Below are 16,899 nucleotides of genomic sequence, written 5' to 3' on the forward strand. Positions count from 1 at the left end.
GGTTGGTTGTCTAAAGAAGGAGAAAACATGATAACAGGACAAAGCTTATTCCTTGTAAGAGAAGGCTGCTCTTTTTCTTGTATTTTGCAGATAGACAATATATTCCCCTTGAATAAAGGAAATGAGGTAGATAAAGTTAAGTCATTGAGACAAATGAGGAATTATATTGGTTTATTCTGTCCAATTCGCTAATTGGTGCAAAGTATGTCATGCTGTTAGGAACCTTCTACCTGTGAGGGGTGTTGCTTTCAGGAAATGAGTCTACATTTAGAGCAATAAAACACAACAGCTCCCCTGTCGAGCATAATAGAGAGAAACCCTGAAGCACAGAACTGCTAGAGCAGCATGCGTGCAGTGTGGCCATGCCTGGTGATGAGCCATTTAGGTCAGGAAGTGAAGCAATCATCTCAGTTACAAAGCTGAACAGGTAGCTGAAGAGGTAGACGTTGTTCTATGGAGGTGGTGATTGGTTGGTATGCCTACTCAATATACACCCTGCCTGATAGAGTCACCTTTTGTGCATAACATAAGAAGCAGCACGCCTCTATGGAAGGTTAATAAGAGCCCTGTGATAAGGCAGCTCTCTATTTTGCTGTTCAGCTATTCTATTCTATTCTCACCCTGCTGCTCTCCCTTCCATTCTACATCTGGATTGTGCCTTCCTCTAGGATCACACAATACCTCCATCCAAATAGGGCACCTATTACCATATAATTAGCTCTAAGGGAGGGTCTGAGCAGTCCATGGATGTCAGGATGCACATGTTGCATTATGTCTGATTGCCTGAACTCTGCGTCACTCTGACCTTCTGCTCACTTGATGTATAATTAGCAGCACCTTATTAGAACAGATGAAAGTGACATCAGACAGAGACCATACTCTAAAATATCCTAGCAGGCCAATGAGTCACACTCACACCATTTTTTATTAGGCGATCTGAGTTTGTCTTTCCTTGAAATTTCAACACCCATGTGGACTGGAGATGAGGTTGTCACTTTGAGGTTTATAAAATGACTATGACAGTGTGGGCGACTTTTCTGTCAGCAAAACAGCATTGAGTTCCACGAATATAGCGTTGATTATCTTGTAACTTTTGTTTTACGTTGATCTTCAATTGATCTACAAGCTATCAATAACCAAGCTTTATACAGTTCAGCTGATTTGAATCAAATGCCCACTGTCTTGTTTAATATTTCACCACAACTGTAGTGTATTTTTCCTAAAGCTTGTTCCATTACAACAACACAATGTTTTTCTCTTCTTTTGACTGTAGTGTACAACAGTGCAGTGAACTACCACCACTTCAAATGCTTCTCTGGCAAAAGAGATTCCATACAAATGCAGATGAGTTTCTCTGGACTGAGTAACAGTAAGCTAGTAATATCGGTTTGCTCCCCTGCACAGCAATAGCAGCTTGCTTTTGCTTTCATGTTCTCTTTACGGATTTGTTGGGAGAGGCATTTTTCATGCTGCTCTCTGGAACACTCTGGAATCTTTCAGTTGGCTGTAGAACCACAGTGTTTCTTGCATTACTGTTTGTTTTCAAAATAATTACACTAGTAAGCCACATCATTCAAGCTAAATGTGGTGGAAGGAACAAAGCTGGGGTTTAAGAGTCTGTTTCAATTGACAAATGTATGGTAAGGCATTGTCTTACAGAGCGAGAAATACTGAAGGAAATGCTGATGCCTTTGCCAATGTGTATATTTGTATAGTGTTTGTGTATTATTTGTGTGTATCTGCTATCTTGCATATATTCACAGGTGTTTGTTGTTTGTGCATTACACAGACAAACCTGTAAAGTTGACTTTGCGAATGAACTTGAGCAACATGGTTCCATTGATGGTTTCCATTTTGGAGCAGAGGCCCACTTTGCCTGGACAGAGCTCCTTGTGCATGTTGTGTAGGGCATGAGCCATGGCGTAGACTGCGTCGACCACAAACTGGACCTTCCCCTCCTGCTCATAGGACGAGTCCTTCCCGATCCGTTCGTGGTCTAAAGGGACACAAAGATAGGAGTTACTGTTAAATTCAGTTATTATACAGTAGCATAACACTAACACTCATGTAATAACATTTAGTCCAAAGAGAATAAAAGCACTTCTGTATTACAGTGGATCTTAACAGTTTTCATAAGCAATTCAATTATTGTAACTCCAACTCTACCCTACTTTTCAGCAAATAGTTGGCTTTGTTTTTAGTTCCCCTTTGTTTTTACAGCTACTCAACTTTGACTGTCCACTCTGACTGATTTGACATGGTATGCTCAATAAGACTGCAGTTTTTTACTGCATAGCAGAACAACCAACCAACCTCAGAGAACGCAACGACTGAACAACAGTGATTGCAAGAAAAGGGAAATCAAGCAAATGATAGCCTTTTAGAGTGTTCTGATTGCTTTATTGTTAATCTACCCTTCCTACCCATACTTAATTTATTTGTAGCTTGGCAGAAATGAAAGTTGCCAATTACATGCTATTTGTTCCAGACATCAATTAGAGGATCCCTTTTCTATGAATGCAAATGATTTAAAAAAATGGCTTTTATATATTTTATTATGGCCTGTTATTTCTGATTGATGAGGAAAGCCTCTTAGCATACATTTACATCTCAACACATATCATTGCATCCCAAAACTTTACTGCACTTCGGAATATGTCTGGTATAGACCTTCAACTGAAATTAGAGTTCTCTTGAGACAAAAAATCTACATATCTGGAAAGGCTTCTTTGATATAGAAAGAACACAGAACTGAATGACAGGTCTTGTTTATCTGCCATGTTCTACTATTCATCAGGAGATGTGTTAATCAAGGCGAGATTGTGTGGTGGAAGAGGACTGGAAGACAAAGCAAGACAGGCCTAATCATTCTTCAGTATCAATGTAATTAATTATGACAGGTGTATATTAATCATAACAGAGGTTGTTTCAATGCTTTGGAAATGTGTTAATCACTAAGCAATGTTTCAATTAACATCCTGGTCCCGCAATTAGCCGCTGCCCTGTCAGTGCGCCTGCATGGAGAGAGTGACAGTGGGGCAGTCCACTGGCCTTTAATTGGCTGGTCTCAGTTGTTATTATTACAGCACAAGTAAGAAGGAAAAACCACAACCACCAACCAAGGTCCCCACCTTTGGAATTGGGCCTGACTGCTCTATATAACAACTAAGTGAGTTGTGATTCCATACACAGCATGACTATAGTTTATATTATCAGTATGCCAGACCAGAGGTTTCAGCCATTGAGAAGAGTCTGATGAGAATGAAACACAGGTTAGGGTTGCTCCGCTGTCTGAATTATGAATGATTTTAACACTGGCTGTGGCATTCTAACTAAATCAACTACAATTTTGAATTTAGTTAAATTAAATCAAAAACGGATTCAATTTAACTAAATTAAATCAGTAGCTGGGGATTGAATTATGTAATCTATGAGGGTTTCCCAAACTTGGTCCTGGGGGCCCCCCCGGGTGCACGTTTCGGTTTTTGCTCTAGCACTACACAGCTGATTCAAATAACCAACTCATCATCAAGCTTTGATTATTTGAATCAGCTGTGTAGTACTAGGGCAAAAACCAAAACGTGCACCAAGGAGGGGACCCCAGGACAGAGTTTGGGAAACCCTGATCTATAAGATATGCTGAACAAAGTTTAACAAGACTGAAATCATTCTCAGAGGGATGCAATGAGTTCAGTCATACATCTAATATGAACACTGTCACAGCACACATTTTAATAATAGTCAGTGAAGATAATTAAAAGTCGCATCCTTGTCCCATGAAATCATTAGCTGAAAACCAGAGTTTGGAGGAGCTAGCGAGGGGACCAAGATAGGGGCAACATGTGAAAGCACTGACAGCTGATCCTTAAAGTAACAGGTACCATCTGCCACTCTTTTATCCTGTGTGACAATTCCGCACCATGCTATTCAAGTAAAATCAACAGGGTCGACGTCCTCCGATTCAGTTCAAACACTCCTAGTCAATGAAAGGATTTTGTTAGATTGCTTACTAATGTTCTCAATGCTTGATGCTTAGTGCTCATGGAATTAAATAAGTAGACTGGATAATATCTGATTGAAATGGGAGATGGGAGATGGGGGGAGTAAACCTATACAGTACTATTTTTCAAAAAACTTCTACTCAACTTTATGCCTATACCTCGATAGTATGTAAAAGTACATATATTGTACATTCATACTATATAATTGAAAGACTTAAACTTAATAAAACAGGTACATAAATGCTAGGTTTATGTATGTTGTGTGTTTCTGTTACCTAATCCCCTCTTGCCAGTGATAAACGGGGGAGGCAACAGTCCACATAATCAGTCTAGTTCTTTAATGTCCATTTGGAAAGTAGTCTCAGTGCCTCTGTGTTGGTAGCCAGACATTCATTGTCACTGATGAATGGGACTCTGTCACATATTACTCTTGCATTCGCTAAGTAAGGACTCTACTGTCCAGTGTTGATGGCTGTGATACAAATCAACAGGCAGTGCCATCTAGGGGATGGCTTCTGAGGTCACTTCTTTCCCTCTCCCTTCAGACCCATGCTCCAGATTCAGCTCTAGCTCTCTCTCTCATCTCACTTTGTCTCTCAATGCCTAATCCACTTGTTCCCTGAATGTAAACAAGACATAGAATGTATAAGATAAGAAAAAGAAAAACAGGATGGAGTAATTGTTAAAGTTGCTCAGCTTTTTGTTTTCTGCATGCCTCATGAAAGGTACACATGGCCATTTCTTATCTAAACAGAAGCACTTCATGTTAACAAATGCTGGCTTTGAACAGATAAATATATTTTAGTTTTCTCTTGCTGCTGCTATCTGCAGTCTGAATCAGTATTTTCCCAAACTGGGATAAGCAATTGAACATCCCTGACAAGCCTTTGAATGTTTAAGAAGCTTGAATAAATAATGGCCCGTTATGGTCCTGTAAATGTGTGCCACAGGCATACCAATCATAAAGGCCTGCTCTTACTCAAGTGCGTGCGCGCACACACAATCTCACACACACACACAACTCAGCTGTTATCAATATTTTGGCATTAATGGGACAAATAACGTATGGAATGCCAGGATGAGGAGGCTCTGATCACTGAACAGGGATCTGCTGCTCATTTATGATTTTTATCAGGATCTCCATTAGCCGACACCAATGGTGACAGCTAGTCTTCCTGGGATCCGACACATAACTAAAACGACAATACAGACAAAAAGACTACAGTTTACATACATTTAAAACAATAACATAAACATTACAGACATATACTGTATACAGTGGGGGAAAAAAGTATTTAGTCAGCCACCAATTGTGCAAGATCTCCCACTTAAAAAGATGAGAGAGGCCTGTAATTTTCATCATAGGTACACGTCAACTATGACAGACAAATTGAGAAAAAAATGTCCAGAAAATCACATTGTAGGATTTTTTATGAATTTATTTGCAAATTATGGTGGAAAATAAGTATTTGGTCACCTACAAACAAGCAATATTTCTGGCTCTCACAGACCTGTAACTTCTTCTTTAAGAGGCTCCTCTGTCCTCCACTTGTTACCTGTATTAATGGCACCTGTTTGAACTTGTTATCAGTATAAAAGACACCTGTCCACAACCTCAAACAGTCACACTCCAAACTCCACTATGGCCAAGACCAAAGAGCTGTCAAAGGACACCAGAAACAAAATTGTAGACCTGCACCAGGCTGGGAAGACTGAATCTGCAATAGGTAAGCAGCTTGGTTTGAAGAAATCAACTGTGGGAGCAATTATTAGGAAATGGAAGACATACAAGACCACTGATAATCTCCCTCGATCTGGGGCTCCACGCAAGATCTCACCCCGTGGGGTCAAAATGATCACAAGAACGGTGAGCAAAAATCCCAGAACCACACGGGGGGACCTAGTGAATGACCTGCAGAGAGCTGGGACCAAAGTAACAAAGCCTACCATCAGTAACACACTACGCCGCCAGGGACTCAAATCCTGCAGTGCCAGACGTGTCCCGCTGCTTAAGCCAGTACATGTCCAGGCCCGTCTGAAGTTTGCTAGAGTGCATTTGGATGATCCAGAAGAGGATTGGGAGAATGTCATATGGTCAGATGAAACCAAAATAGAACTTTTTGGTAAAAACTAAACTCGTCGTGTTTGGAGGACAAAGAATGCTGAGTTGCATCCAAAGAACACCATACCTACTGTGAAGCATGGGGGAGGAAACATCATGCTTTGGGGCTGTTTTTCTGCAAAGGGACCAGGACGACTGATCCGTGTAAAGGAAAGAATGAATGGGGCCATGTATCGTGAGATTTTGAGTGAAAACCTCCTTCCATCAGCAAGGGCATTGAAGATGAAACGTGGCTGGGTCTTTCAGCATGACAATGATCCCAAACACACCGCCCGGGCAACGAAGGAGTGGCTTCGTAAGAAACATTTCAAGGTCCTGGAGTGGCCTAGCCAGTCTCCAGATCTCAACCCCATAGAAAATCTTTGGAGGGGAGTTGAAAGTCCGTGTTGCCCAGCGACAGCCCCAAAACATCACTGCTCTAGAGGAGATCTGCATGGAGGAATGGGCCAAAATACCAGCAACAGTGTGTGAAAACCTTGTGAAGACTTACAGAAAATGTTTGACCTGTGTCATTGCCAACAAAGGGTATATAACAAAGTATTGAGAAACTTTTGTTATTGACCAAATACTTATTTTCCACCATAATTTGCAAATAAATTCATTACAAATCCTACAATGTGATTTTCTGGAAAAAATAATCTCAATTTGTCTGTCATAGTTGACGTGTACCTATGATGAAAATTACAGGCCTCTCTCATCTTTTTAAGTGGAAGAACTTGCACAATTGGTGGCTGACTAAATACTTTTTTCCCCCACTGCATATACACACTATATATACAAAGCTATGTGGACACCCCTTCAAATTAGTGGATTTGTCTATACCAGCTGGCAGGTGTATAAAATTGAGCACACAGCCATGCAATCTCCATAGACAAACATTGGCAGTAGAATGGCCTTACTGAAGAGCTCAGTGACTATCAACGTAGCGCCATTATAGGATGCCTCCTTTCCAACAAGTCAGTTTGTCAACTTTCTACCCTGCTAGAGCTGCCCCGGTCAACTGTAAGTGCTGTTATTGTGAAGTGGAAATGTCTAGGAGCGACAACGGCTCAGCCGCGAAGTGGTAGGCCACACAAGCTCACAGAACGGGACCGCAGAGTGCTGAAGCGCGTAGCATGTAAAAATCGCCTGTCCTCGGTTGCAACACTCACTACCGAGTTCCAAACTTCCTCTGGAAGCAAATTCAGCACAAGAACTGTTCGTTGGAAGCTTCATGAAATGGGTTTCCATGTCCGAGCAGCCGCACATAAGCCTAAGGTCACCATGCACAATGCCAAGTGTCAGTTGGAGTGGTTTAAAGCTCGCTGCCTTTGGACTCTGGAGCAGTGGAAACGTGTTCTCTGGAGTGATGAATCATGCGTCACCATCTGGCAGTCCGACGGATTAATCTGGATTTGGCGGATGCCAGGAGAAAGCTACCTGCCCGAATGCATAGTGCCAACTGTTTGGTGGAGAAGGAATAATGTTCTGGGGCTGTTTTTCATGCTTTGGGCTAGGCCCCTTAGTTCCAGTGAAGGGAAATCTTAACGCTACAGCATTCAATGACATTCTAGACAATTTTGTGCTTCCTACTTTGTGGCAACAGTTTGGGGAAGGCCCTTTCCTGTTTCAGCATGACAATTCCCCCGTGCACAAAGCGTGGTCCATAGAGAAATGATTTATCGAGATCGGTGTGGATGAACTTGATTGGCCTGAACAGAGCCCTGACCTCAACCTCATCGAACACCTTTGGGATGAATTGGAACGCTGACTGCGAGCCAGGCCTAATCGGCCAACATCAGTGCGCAACCTCACTAATGCTCTAGTGGTTGAATGGAAGCAAGTCCCCACAGCAATGTTCCAACTCTAGTTGAAAGCCTTCCCAGAAAAGTGGAGGCTGTTATAGCAGCAAAAGGGGGACCAACTCCATATTAATGCCCATGATTTTGGAATGAGATGTTGGATGAGCAGGTGTCCACATACTTTTGGTCACACAACTAAAGAATAATAATGTGCGGGTGTGTGTCGAGTGTGTTTTAGAGTCTGTGTGTGTGTTTCCATCAGTTACACATGTCAGTACATACACACACAAATTAGGTCACATGGGGGAGAGGTGTTGTGCCGTGAGGTGTTGCTTTATTAGTTTTTTTAAACCAGGTTTGCTGTTCACTTGTGCTGTATGAGATGGAAGGGAGTTCCATGCAATCATGGCTCTATATAATACTGTACATTTTCTTGAATTTGTTCTGGACCTTGGGACTGTGAAGAGACCCCTGGTGACATGTCTGGTGGAGTAAGTATTACACCTTCCAAACCAAGACGTTTTTCTGCCAACTTTAGCATCCCGCCAACTTTTGCTGACCTTTCTTTATATACTGAACAAAAATATAAACACAACATGTAAAGTGTTAGTCCCAGAAATGTTCCATATGCACAAAAAGCTGTTTGTGAGTATTTCTAATTGGCCAAAATAATCCATCCACCTGACAGATGTGGCATATCAAGAAGCTGATTCAACAGCATGATCATTACACAGGTGCAACTTGTGCTGGGGACAATAAAAGGCCACTCTATAACGTGCTATTTTGTCACACAACACAATGCCACAGATGTCTCAAGTTTTGAGGGAGCGTTGAATTGGCATGCTGACTGTAGGAATGTCCACCAGAGCTGTTGCCAGAGAATTGAATGTTAATTTCTCTACCATAAGCTGCCTCCAACGTCATTTTAGAGAATATGGCAGAACGTCCAACCGGTCTCACAATCACAGACCACGTGTAAGGCATTGTGTGGGCGAGCAGTTTGCTGATGTCTACCTTGCGAACAGAGTGCCCCATGGTGGAAGTGGGGTTATGGTATGGGCAGGCATAAGCTACGGACAACGAACACAATTGCATTTTATCGATGGCAATTTTAATGCACAGAGATAACTTGACAAGATCCTGAGGCCCATTGTCGTGCAATTCATCCACCACCATCACCTCATGTTTCAGTATGATAATGCACGGCCCCATGTCACAAGGATCTGTACACAATTCCTGGAAGCTATAAATGTCTCAGTTCTTCCATGACCTGCATACTCACCAGACATGTCACCCATTGAGCATGTTTGGAATGATCTGGATCAACGTCTGAGATCCCCAGAGATTGGAAAGCTGCTGCGGTCATCCCCCTCTTCAAAGGGAGTGACACTCTAGAGCCAAACTGTTACAGACCTATATCCATCCTGCCCTGCCTTTCGAAAGTTTTTGAAAACCAAGTTAACAAACAGATCACCGACCATTTCGAATCCCACCGTACCTTCTCCGCTATGCAATCCGGTTTCCGAGTTGGTCATGGGTGCACCTCAACCACGCTCAAGGTCCTAAACGATATTATAACCGCGATCGATAATAGACAGTACTGTGCAGCCGTCTTCATCGACCTGGCCAAGGCTTTCGACTCTGTCAACCACCGCATTCTTATTGGCAGACTAAATAGCCTTGGTTTCTCAAATGATTGCCTCGCCTGGTTGGTTCACCAACTATGTGTCAAATCGGAGGGCCTGTTGTCTGGACCTATGGCAGTCTCTATGGGGGTGCCACAGGGTTCAATTCTTGGGCCGACTCTTTTCTCTGTGTATATCAATGATGTCGCTCTTGCTGCTGGTGATTCTCAGATCCACCTCTACGCAGACGACACCACATTAAGCATCTCCAATCCAAAGTTAAATCCAGAATCGGCATCCTGTTTCGCAACAAAGCCTCCTTCACTCATGCTGCCAAACATGCCCTCGTAAAACAAATTGCAAATTGGATGTAGTCTATCACAGTGCCATCCGTTTTGTCACCAAAGCCCCATATACTGCCCACCATTGTGACCTGTACGCTCTTGTTGGCTGGTCCTCACTACATATTTGTCGCCAAACCCACTGGCTCCAGGTCATCTATAAACCTTATCTTAGCTCATTGGTCACCATAGCAACACCCACCCCTAGTATGCGCTGCAGCAGGTATATCTCACTGGTCATCCCCAAAGCCAACACCTCCTTTGGCCGCCATTCCTTCCAGTTCTCTGCTGCCAATGACTGGAACGAACTGCAAAAATCTCTGAAGCTGGAGACTCTTATCTCCCTCACTAACTTTAAGCATCAGTTGTCAGAGTACCTTACCGATCACTGCACCTGTACACAGCCCATCTGAAATTAGCCCACCCAACTACCTCATTCCCATATTGTTATTTATTTTGCTCATTTGCACCCCAGTATCTCTATTTGCACATCATCTCTTGCACATCTATCATTCCAGTGTTAATACTAAATTGTAATTATTTTGTACAATGGCCTATTTATTGCCTTACCTCCATAACTTGCTACATTTGCACACACTGTATATATATTTTCTGTAGTATTTTTGACTTTATGTTTTGTTTACCCCATATGTAACTCTGTGTTGATGTTTTTTATCGCACTGCTTTGCTTTATCTTGGCCAGGTCGCAGTTGTAAATGAGAACTTGTTCTCAACTGGCTTACCTGGTTAAAGAAACGTCAAATAAAAAAATTAAAAATTAAAAATGTAAGATTTTAATTTTCACTGAATCTCCGTTTAGATATTGGTTAGGCTACCATTAGGCTGTAGAAAAGTTGAGTGATGCTCATGATCATCTTGTCTAGTTGGCTCATTTATTAGCACTGATCAGAACACTTTGCAAGCATGTCATGTAGCTTAACAAGTGGATTATGTTGCTCTTCACTCACAGTCACATAGTAGCCTAGGCCTACTTCCGACCAAAAGCCTGTGACTCGTCTTAATCAATCAATGTGATTTTGTTTAACTGAATCTCCGTCTGTATATTTTGTTAATTCGCTGGCTGGGCAAATAAGTGGAGGTGGTATAGCTAATCTATTTGTTTGCTCATCTATCACTGATCAGAAACATTTAGCCTAAATCAAGTGTAGGCCTATTATTTTGCTCGTCCACATAAAGGCAACTCCAAAAGCCCACGGAGGTTGTGAAATATGAACACGAGACAAACATGCTTTTGAAAATATACCGTAGATTGCTATTATTTTCTATCAGTATCATGATGAAGATACTCTCAATGTAAGACCCTATACGCCTGCTCCGTAACAAAGCGGAGTGAGGGTAGGAAAAAGAAGAAACATGGATCAAAAAAAGCATGGGCTTGCCTTGGGCTCTTGTTATGATGTCTTTTCATAGTGTTGTAGGAACAAGGTTAAATCTATTAGATAGGTGACTCTTGGTGCCGCAGAGTCTGGATGTCAAGGATTCCAGTATGTCGAGGGAGGTTACTGGGCTTTATCTTAGAATGATTGATAGATATAATATACTGACTTGGGGTACAAGGTAATAACATCAAAGTGGGGAGTGCCAACTGATGGTTACCAGATGTTGGTGAAGAAACGTGTAACATTAAGTATATAAACTGAGAGGTTTTCTTTGTTCAGGAGTTCGGATGACAAGAGGCAAAGCATTTGCCTTTTGTTAGACGAACCCGGTACCGTATCTATTAAATATTTTGTATTAACTCCCCATATAATTGCTTAAGTATATTCCTGCATCCTGAATTACTTGACACCAGAGAAACTCATCATAACAGCTCTGTTTTAAAATATCACTTTTTTTTATATGACAGCGGTTCCACACTTTGCCGTGACGCAAGTTGTGTTGGAAAAATATTATTTGTATTTTATTCTGTTATATTCTTAGCCTACTATAAATTATATGTGTGTTGACTGTGATCAGGGTAGCGTAAGTGTGTCTTGCCTGTTTATGCAAAAAATAACTATTGATTTCATGTGCATGGCGTAGCGATATAGCATATAGGCTGCACAGACCAGTAACATAATTAAACTCAAAATATGCTATTCTATTCTTTTGAAAATATAAGTTATTACATTTACATTTTTACAGACGCTCTTATCCAGAGCGACTTACAGTTAGTGAATACATATATATTTTTATACTGGCCCCCCGTGGGAATCGAACCCACAACCCTGGCATTGCAAACGCCATGCTCTATCAACTGAGCTACATCCCTGCCGGCCATTCCCTCCCCTACCCTGGATGACACTGGGCCAATTGTGCACCGCCCATGAGTCTCCCGGTCGCGGCCGGCATGCCACAGAGCCTGGATTCGAACCAGGATCTCTAGTGGCACAGTTAGCACTGCGATGCAGTGCCTTAGACCACTGCGCCACTCTGTTATACATCAACATAACGTAAAGTCTGTCTGTAAAGGGTATATGTCTGTCAGAGCTATATGTAAGTTCTTTGCAGCGCTTGACCATATCACCGGGCAATAGTCAAGATTAGATCAAACTAGAGGCTGCAGGAATTGTTTGGTCAACTTTGGTGTGAAAAATGCAGAGCATCTCTTTATCACAGACACACAGACAGTGTTCTATTGGATAGATAGCGCTCAACCCATGTTATGGTAGAGGATGTAAAGCCATACCATATGTTTTTCCAATAACAGATTATGGTCAATAATATCAAAGGCTGCACTGAAGCCTACACTAAAGTAAGCATTTCACTGTTAGTCTACATCTGTTGTTTACGAAGCATGTGACAAATAAAATAGATTAGATTTTAATTTACAAAGCTAACATATGGAATTGATTTAATATAGTCAAAACATGCATCATTTAGCCATTTGATTTTGAATTGTAGGACCCCAGTAGGTATATACATTTTTTTTAAAAAATAATAATATTTGATGAAACGTTGAATTTGGCCTTTACTGCTATAGCCCATAGAAAAACATTGAATAACACATTCATAAATGGCAAAACAGAAAGTCTAAAAAGAAATACAGTGGCTTGCGAAAGTATGCACCCCCCTTGGCATTTTTCATATTTTGTTGCCTTACAACCTGGAATTAAAATGGATTTTTTGGGGGCTTGTATCATTTGATTTACACAACATGCCTACCACTTTGAAGATGCAAAATAGTTTTTATTGTGAAACAAACAAGAAATAAGACAAAAAAACTGAAAACTTGAGCGTGCATAACTATTCACCCCCCCAAAGTCAATACTTTGTAGAGCCACCTTTTGCAGCAATTACAGCTGCAAGTCTCTTGAGGTATGTCTCTATAAGCTTGGCACATCTAGCCACTGGGATTTTTGCCCATTCTTCAAAGCAAACCTGCTCCAGTTCCTTCAAGTTGGATGGGTTCCGCTGGTGTACAGCAATCTTTAAGTCATACCACAGATTCTCAATTGGATTGAGGTCTGGGCTTTGACTAGGCCATTCCAAGACATTTAAATGTTTCCCCTTAAACCACTCGAGTGTTGCTTTAGCAGTATGCTTAGGGTCATTGTCCTGCTGGAAGGTAAACCTCCGTCTCAAATCTCTGGAAGACTGAAACAGGTTTCCCTCAAGAATTTCCCTGTATTTAGCGCCATCCATCATTCCTTCAATTCTGACCAGTTTCCCTGTCCCTGCCTATGAAAAACATCCCCACAGCATGATGCTGCCACCACCATCCTTCACTGTGGGGATGGTGTTCTCGGGGTGATGAAAGTGTTGGGTTTGCGCCAGACATAGCGTTTTCCTTGATGGCCAAAAAGCTCAATTTTAGTCTCATCTGACCAGAGTACCTTCTTCCATATGTTTGGGGAGTCTGCCATATGCCTTTTGGCAAACAACAAACGTGTTTGCATATTTTTTTCTTCAAGCAACTGCTTTTTTTCTGGCCACTCTTCCATAAAGCACAGCTCTGTGGAGTGTACGGCTTAAAGTGGTTCTATGGACAGATACTCCAATCTCCGCTGTGGAGCTTTGCAGCTCCTTCAGGGTTATCTTTGGTCTCTTTGTTGCCTCTCTGATTAATGCCCTCCTTGCCTGGTCCGTGAGTTTTGGTGGGCGGCCCTCTCTTGGCAGGTTTGTTGTGGTGCCATTTTCTTTCCATTTTTTAATAATGGATTTAATGGTGCTCCGTGGGATGTTCAAAGTTTTGGATATTTTTTTATAACCCAACCCTGATCTCTACTTCTCCACAACTTTGTCCCTGACCTGTTTGGAGAGCTCCTTGGTCACAGGTGGACTTTATTTAACTAATTATGTGACTTATGAAGGTAATTGGTTGCACCAGATCTTATTTAGGGGCTTCATAACAAAGGGGGTGAATACATATGCACGCACCACTTTTCCGTTATTTATTTTTTTGATTTTTCCTTTGTACTATTTTCTACATTGTAGAGTCGTAGTGAAGACATACATTTTTTTAAATAACACATATGGAATCATGTAGTAACCAAAAGTGTTAAACAAATGAAAATAATTTTATATTTGAGATTCTTCAAATAGCCACCCTTTGCCTTGATGACAGCTTTGCACACTCTTGGCATTCTCTCAACCAGCTTCATGAGGTAGTCACCTGGAATGCATTTCAATTAACAGGTGTGCCTTGTTAAAAGTTAATTTGTGGAATTTCTTTCCTTCTTAATGCATTTGAGCCAATCAGTTGTGTTGTGACAAGGTAAGGGTGGTATACAGAAGATAGCCCTATTTGGTAAAAGACCAAGTCCATATCATGGCAAGAACAGCTCAAATAAGCAAAGAGAAACGACAGTCCGTCATTATTTTAAGACATGAAGGTCAGTCAATCCGGAAAATAATGTCCATATTTGTAGGTCCTGTTTAAGCTGGTTTTCCAGTGTTCCAAAGTTATCCTGATGTAGTTTCTTCAGATCTTGGGGGATAGTAATCCCTAAATATTTCAATTTATTTTGATCCCATTTAAGTTTAAACTTAGTTTTGATGTCATGGGATATTGGTTGACTTATCGTCATTGCTTCTGATTTCTCTGTATTTAGTCTGTACCCAGATACGGCACTGTATTGTTTTATTTCATCCATAGTGGTGGGAACTGACTGAGGAATGTTTATTAAGTAGAGAATCAGGTTATCTGCATACATTGCTAATTTGTGTTCTTCCTGATTGATCTGTAGACCTTGTATTTTACGATTATTTCTTATTTTTTCGGCTAACAGTTCCATACTTAAAATGAAGATTGAAGGTGACAGAGAATCTCCCTGTCTTGTCCCCCTTAGGAGGTCAAAAGAGCACAGTAATGTACCATTTACCCTTTTTCTGGCATTTGGTGTTTTGTACATAATTTGCAGCCAGTTCAGGAAAGTTTCACAAAAGTTAAATGTTTTACATGTTTCAAAGATGAAAGGCCATGACACCCTTTCAAAGGCTTTCTCTACATCTAGAGTTAGAATAAGCGGTTTATGTTTTTTCTTGGGAGCGTGTTCCAATACATTAAACATTTGCCTAGCATTATTGCTCAGGAGTCTGCTGGACACAGAACCCGTTTGGTCAGAGTTTCTGATATCTGGGATTATATTACTTAATCTATTTGCAATAATTGATGTAAGCAATTGTTGGTCGCCGTTCAGCAACAATATTGGTAAATACGATGTAAATTCTTCTGGATCTTAACCTTCTTTATGGATAACGGTAATAATAGATGAGATCCAGGTTGGCGCATATTCTCTGGGGTTGAGGGCCCAGTTGAGGGCTTTACATAAGAAAGGTACTATGTCTAGTTTGAATTCCTTATAGAATTCAGTCAATCAGGCACGTGTGTGTGTGTGTGTGTGTGTGTGTTTGTGTGTGTGTGTGTGTGTGTGTGTGTGTGTGTGTGTGTGTGTGTGTGTGTGTGTGTGTGTGCGTGTGTGATGTGGGGCTGAGGCTGCTGACCCAGAAGCTTGGCTCTATCACTCCTCCCAGGGGAGAGTGGACAATGAGCCTGTCGTAGCGTATGTAAGCAATGTCCCCACGCTCTCTGGCAATTGCTTTGCAGCAATGCATTACATTCCCCTACCACTGATGGCTTTTCATCTCAGCTTTTTGTTCCCTCACCAAAGAGATAGCTCACAAAACACTCAATAAATATATAAGAACAAAGCGTTGCAGATAAGTCAACTATCATAGCAGTTTTCATTTTGGATTCACTCCGCCACGAGGAGCAACTATTGTTATTTTTTTTCATATTAAGAGTTTTTTAACAGACTACGAAGAAGAATACCATAAATGAGGCACATGGCAACACATGTCAGGGAGTTGCTGTGTGTATAAACATCTGCAGTGCTCAACCTGAGAGTAACTCTAATATCAAGTTATGATCGGAACTGCTAAAAGTTATACTGAAACACATCATTGTGCGGCAGGTAGCTTAGTGGTTAAGAGCATTGTGCCAGTAACCGAAAGGTCACTGGTTGTAATCCCTGAGCCGACTAGGTGAAAAATCTGTTGATGTGCCCTTGAGCAAGGCACTTAACCCTAATTGCTCCTGTAAGTCGCTAAATGACTAATTATTATTATTATTAATTATTATGTGTTTCTAACACTCTGAAAATGATCTCTCATGATTATTGCCATGATCGGTGCATTATTGGGCAGCTAGCATCATAGCACCCTATCCACTGCCGAAAATGGTCCTATACCAGTGGACTAATAGGTGTCTACTAGCTGCTGCTCAAAATTAAACAAGATATTTTCACTGATCGTTGTCACATCTAACCCAGCATTATGTATTTTTCTTGTATCAAACAAAACCATTTTGCACAGCTTTACAGTAATTAATCCTGGATCAATATAACTTTGATACACTCTTGGTTGCATATAAAATTAATATCCTCATACAGCACTTCAAAGAAATTGGCAATGTGTGCTAGATTGGGCAGGTTTCAACAGGTTTGGACAACCTGCTCTCCTCGCAGTTGGCTGACATTTATTGGATGATAAGGGAAGAAAAGAGGAAGGCAGTGACTGGACACTGGG

General features: G+C 41.2%; 1 protein-coding gene across 1 annotated transcript in view; it reads right to left on the reverse strand.

Moving 5' to 3' along the window:
* Positions 1 to 1,781: 1,781 nt before the first annotated feature.
* LOC121537271 (metabotropic glutamate receptor 4-like) overlaps positions 1,782 to 16,899 on the reverse strand; it is a 196,419-nt gene continuing 181,301 nt past the window's right edge. Inside the window, exon 6 of the mRNA XM_045206801.1 lies at positions 1,782 to 1,996. Within this exon, the coding sequence (XP_045062736.1) occupies positions 1,782 to 1,996 (215 nt within the window). The remainder of the gene's footprint in view (positions 1,997 to 16,899) is intronic.

This window comes from Coregonus clupeaformis, chromosome 24 (assembly GCF_020615455.1).
Source record: "Coregonus clupeaformis isolate EN_2021a chromosome 24, ASM2061545v1, whole genome shotgun sequence".
NCBI lineage: Eukaryota > Metazoa > Chordata > Actinopteri > Salmoniformes > Salmonidae > Coregonus > Coregonus clupeaformis.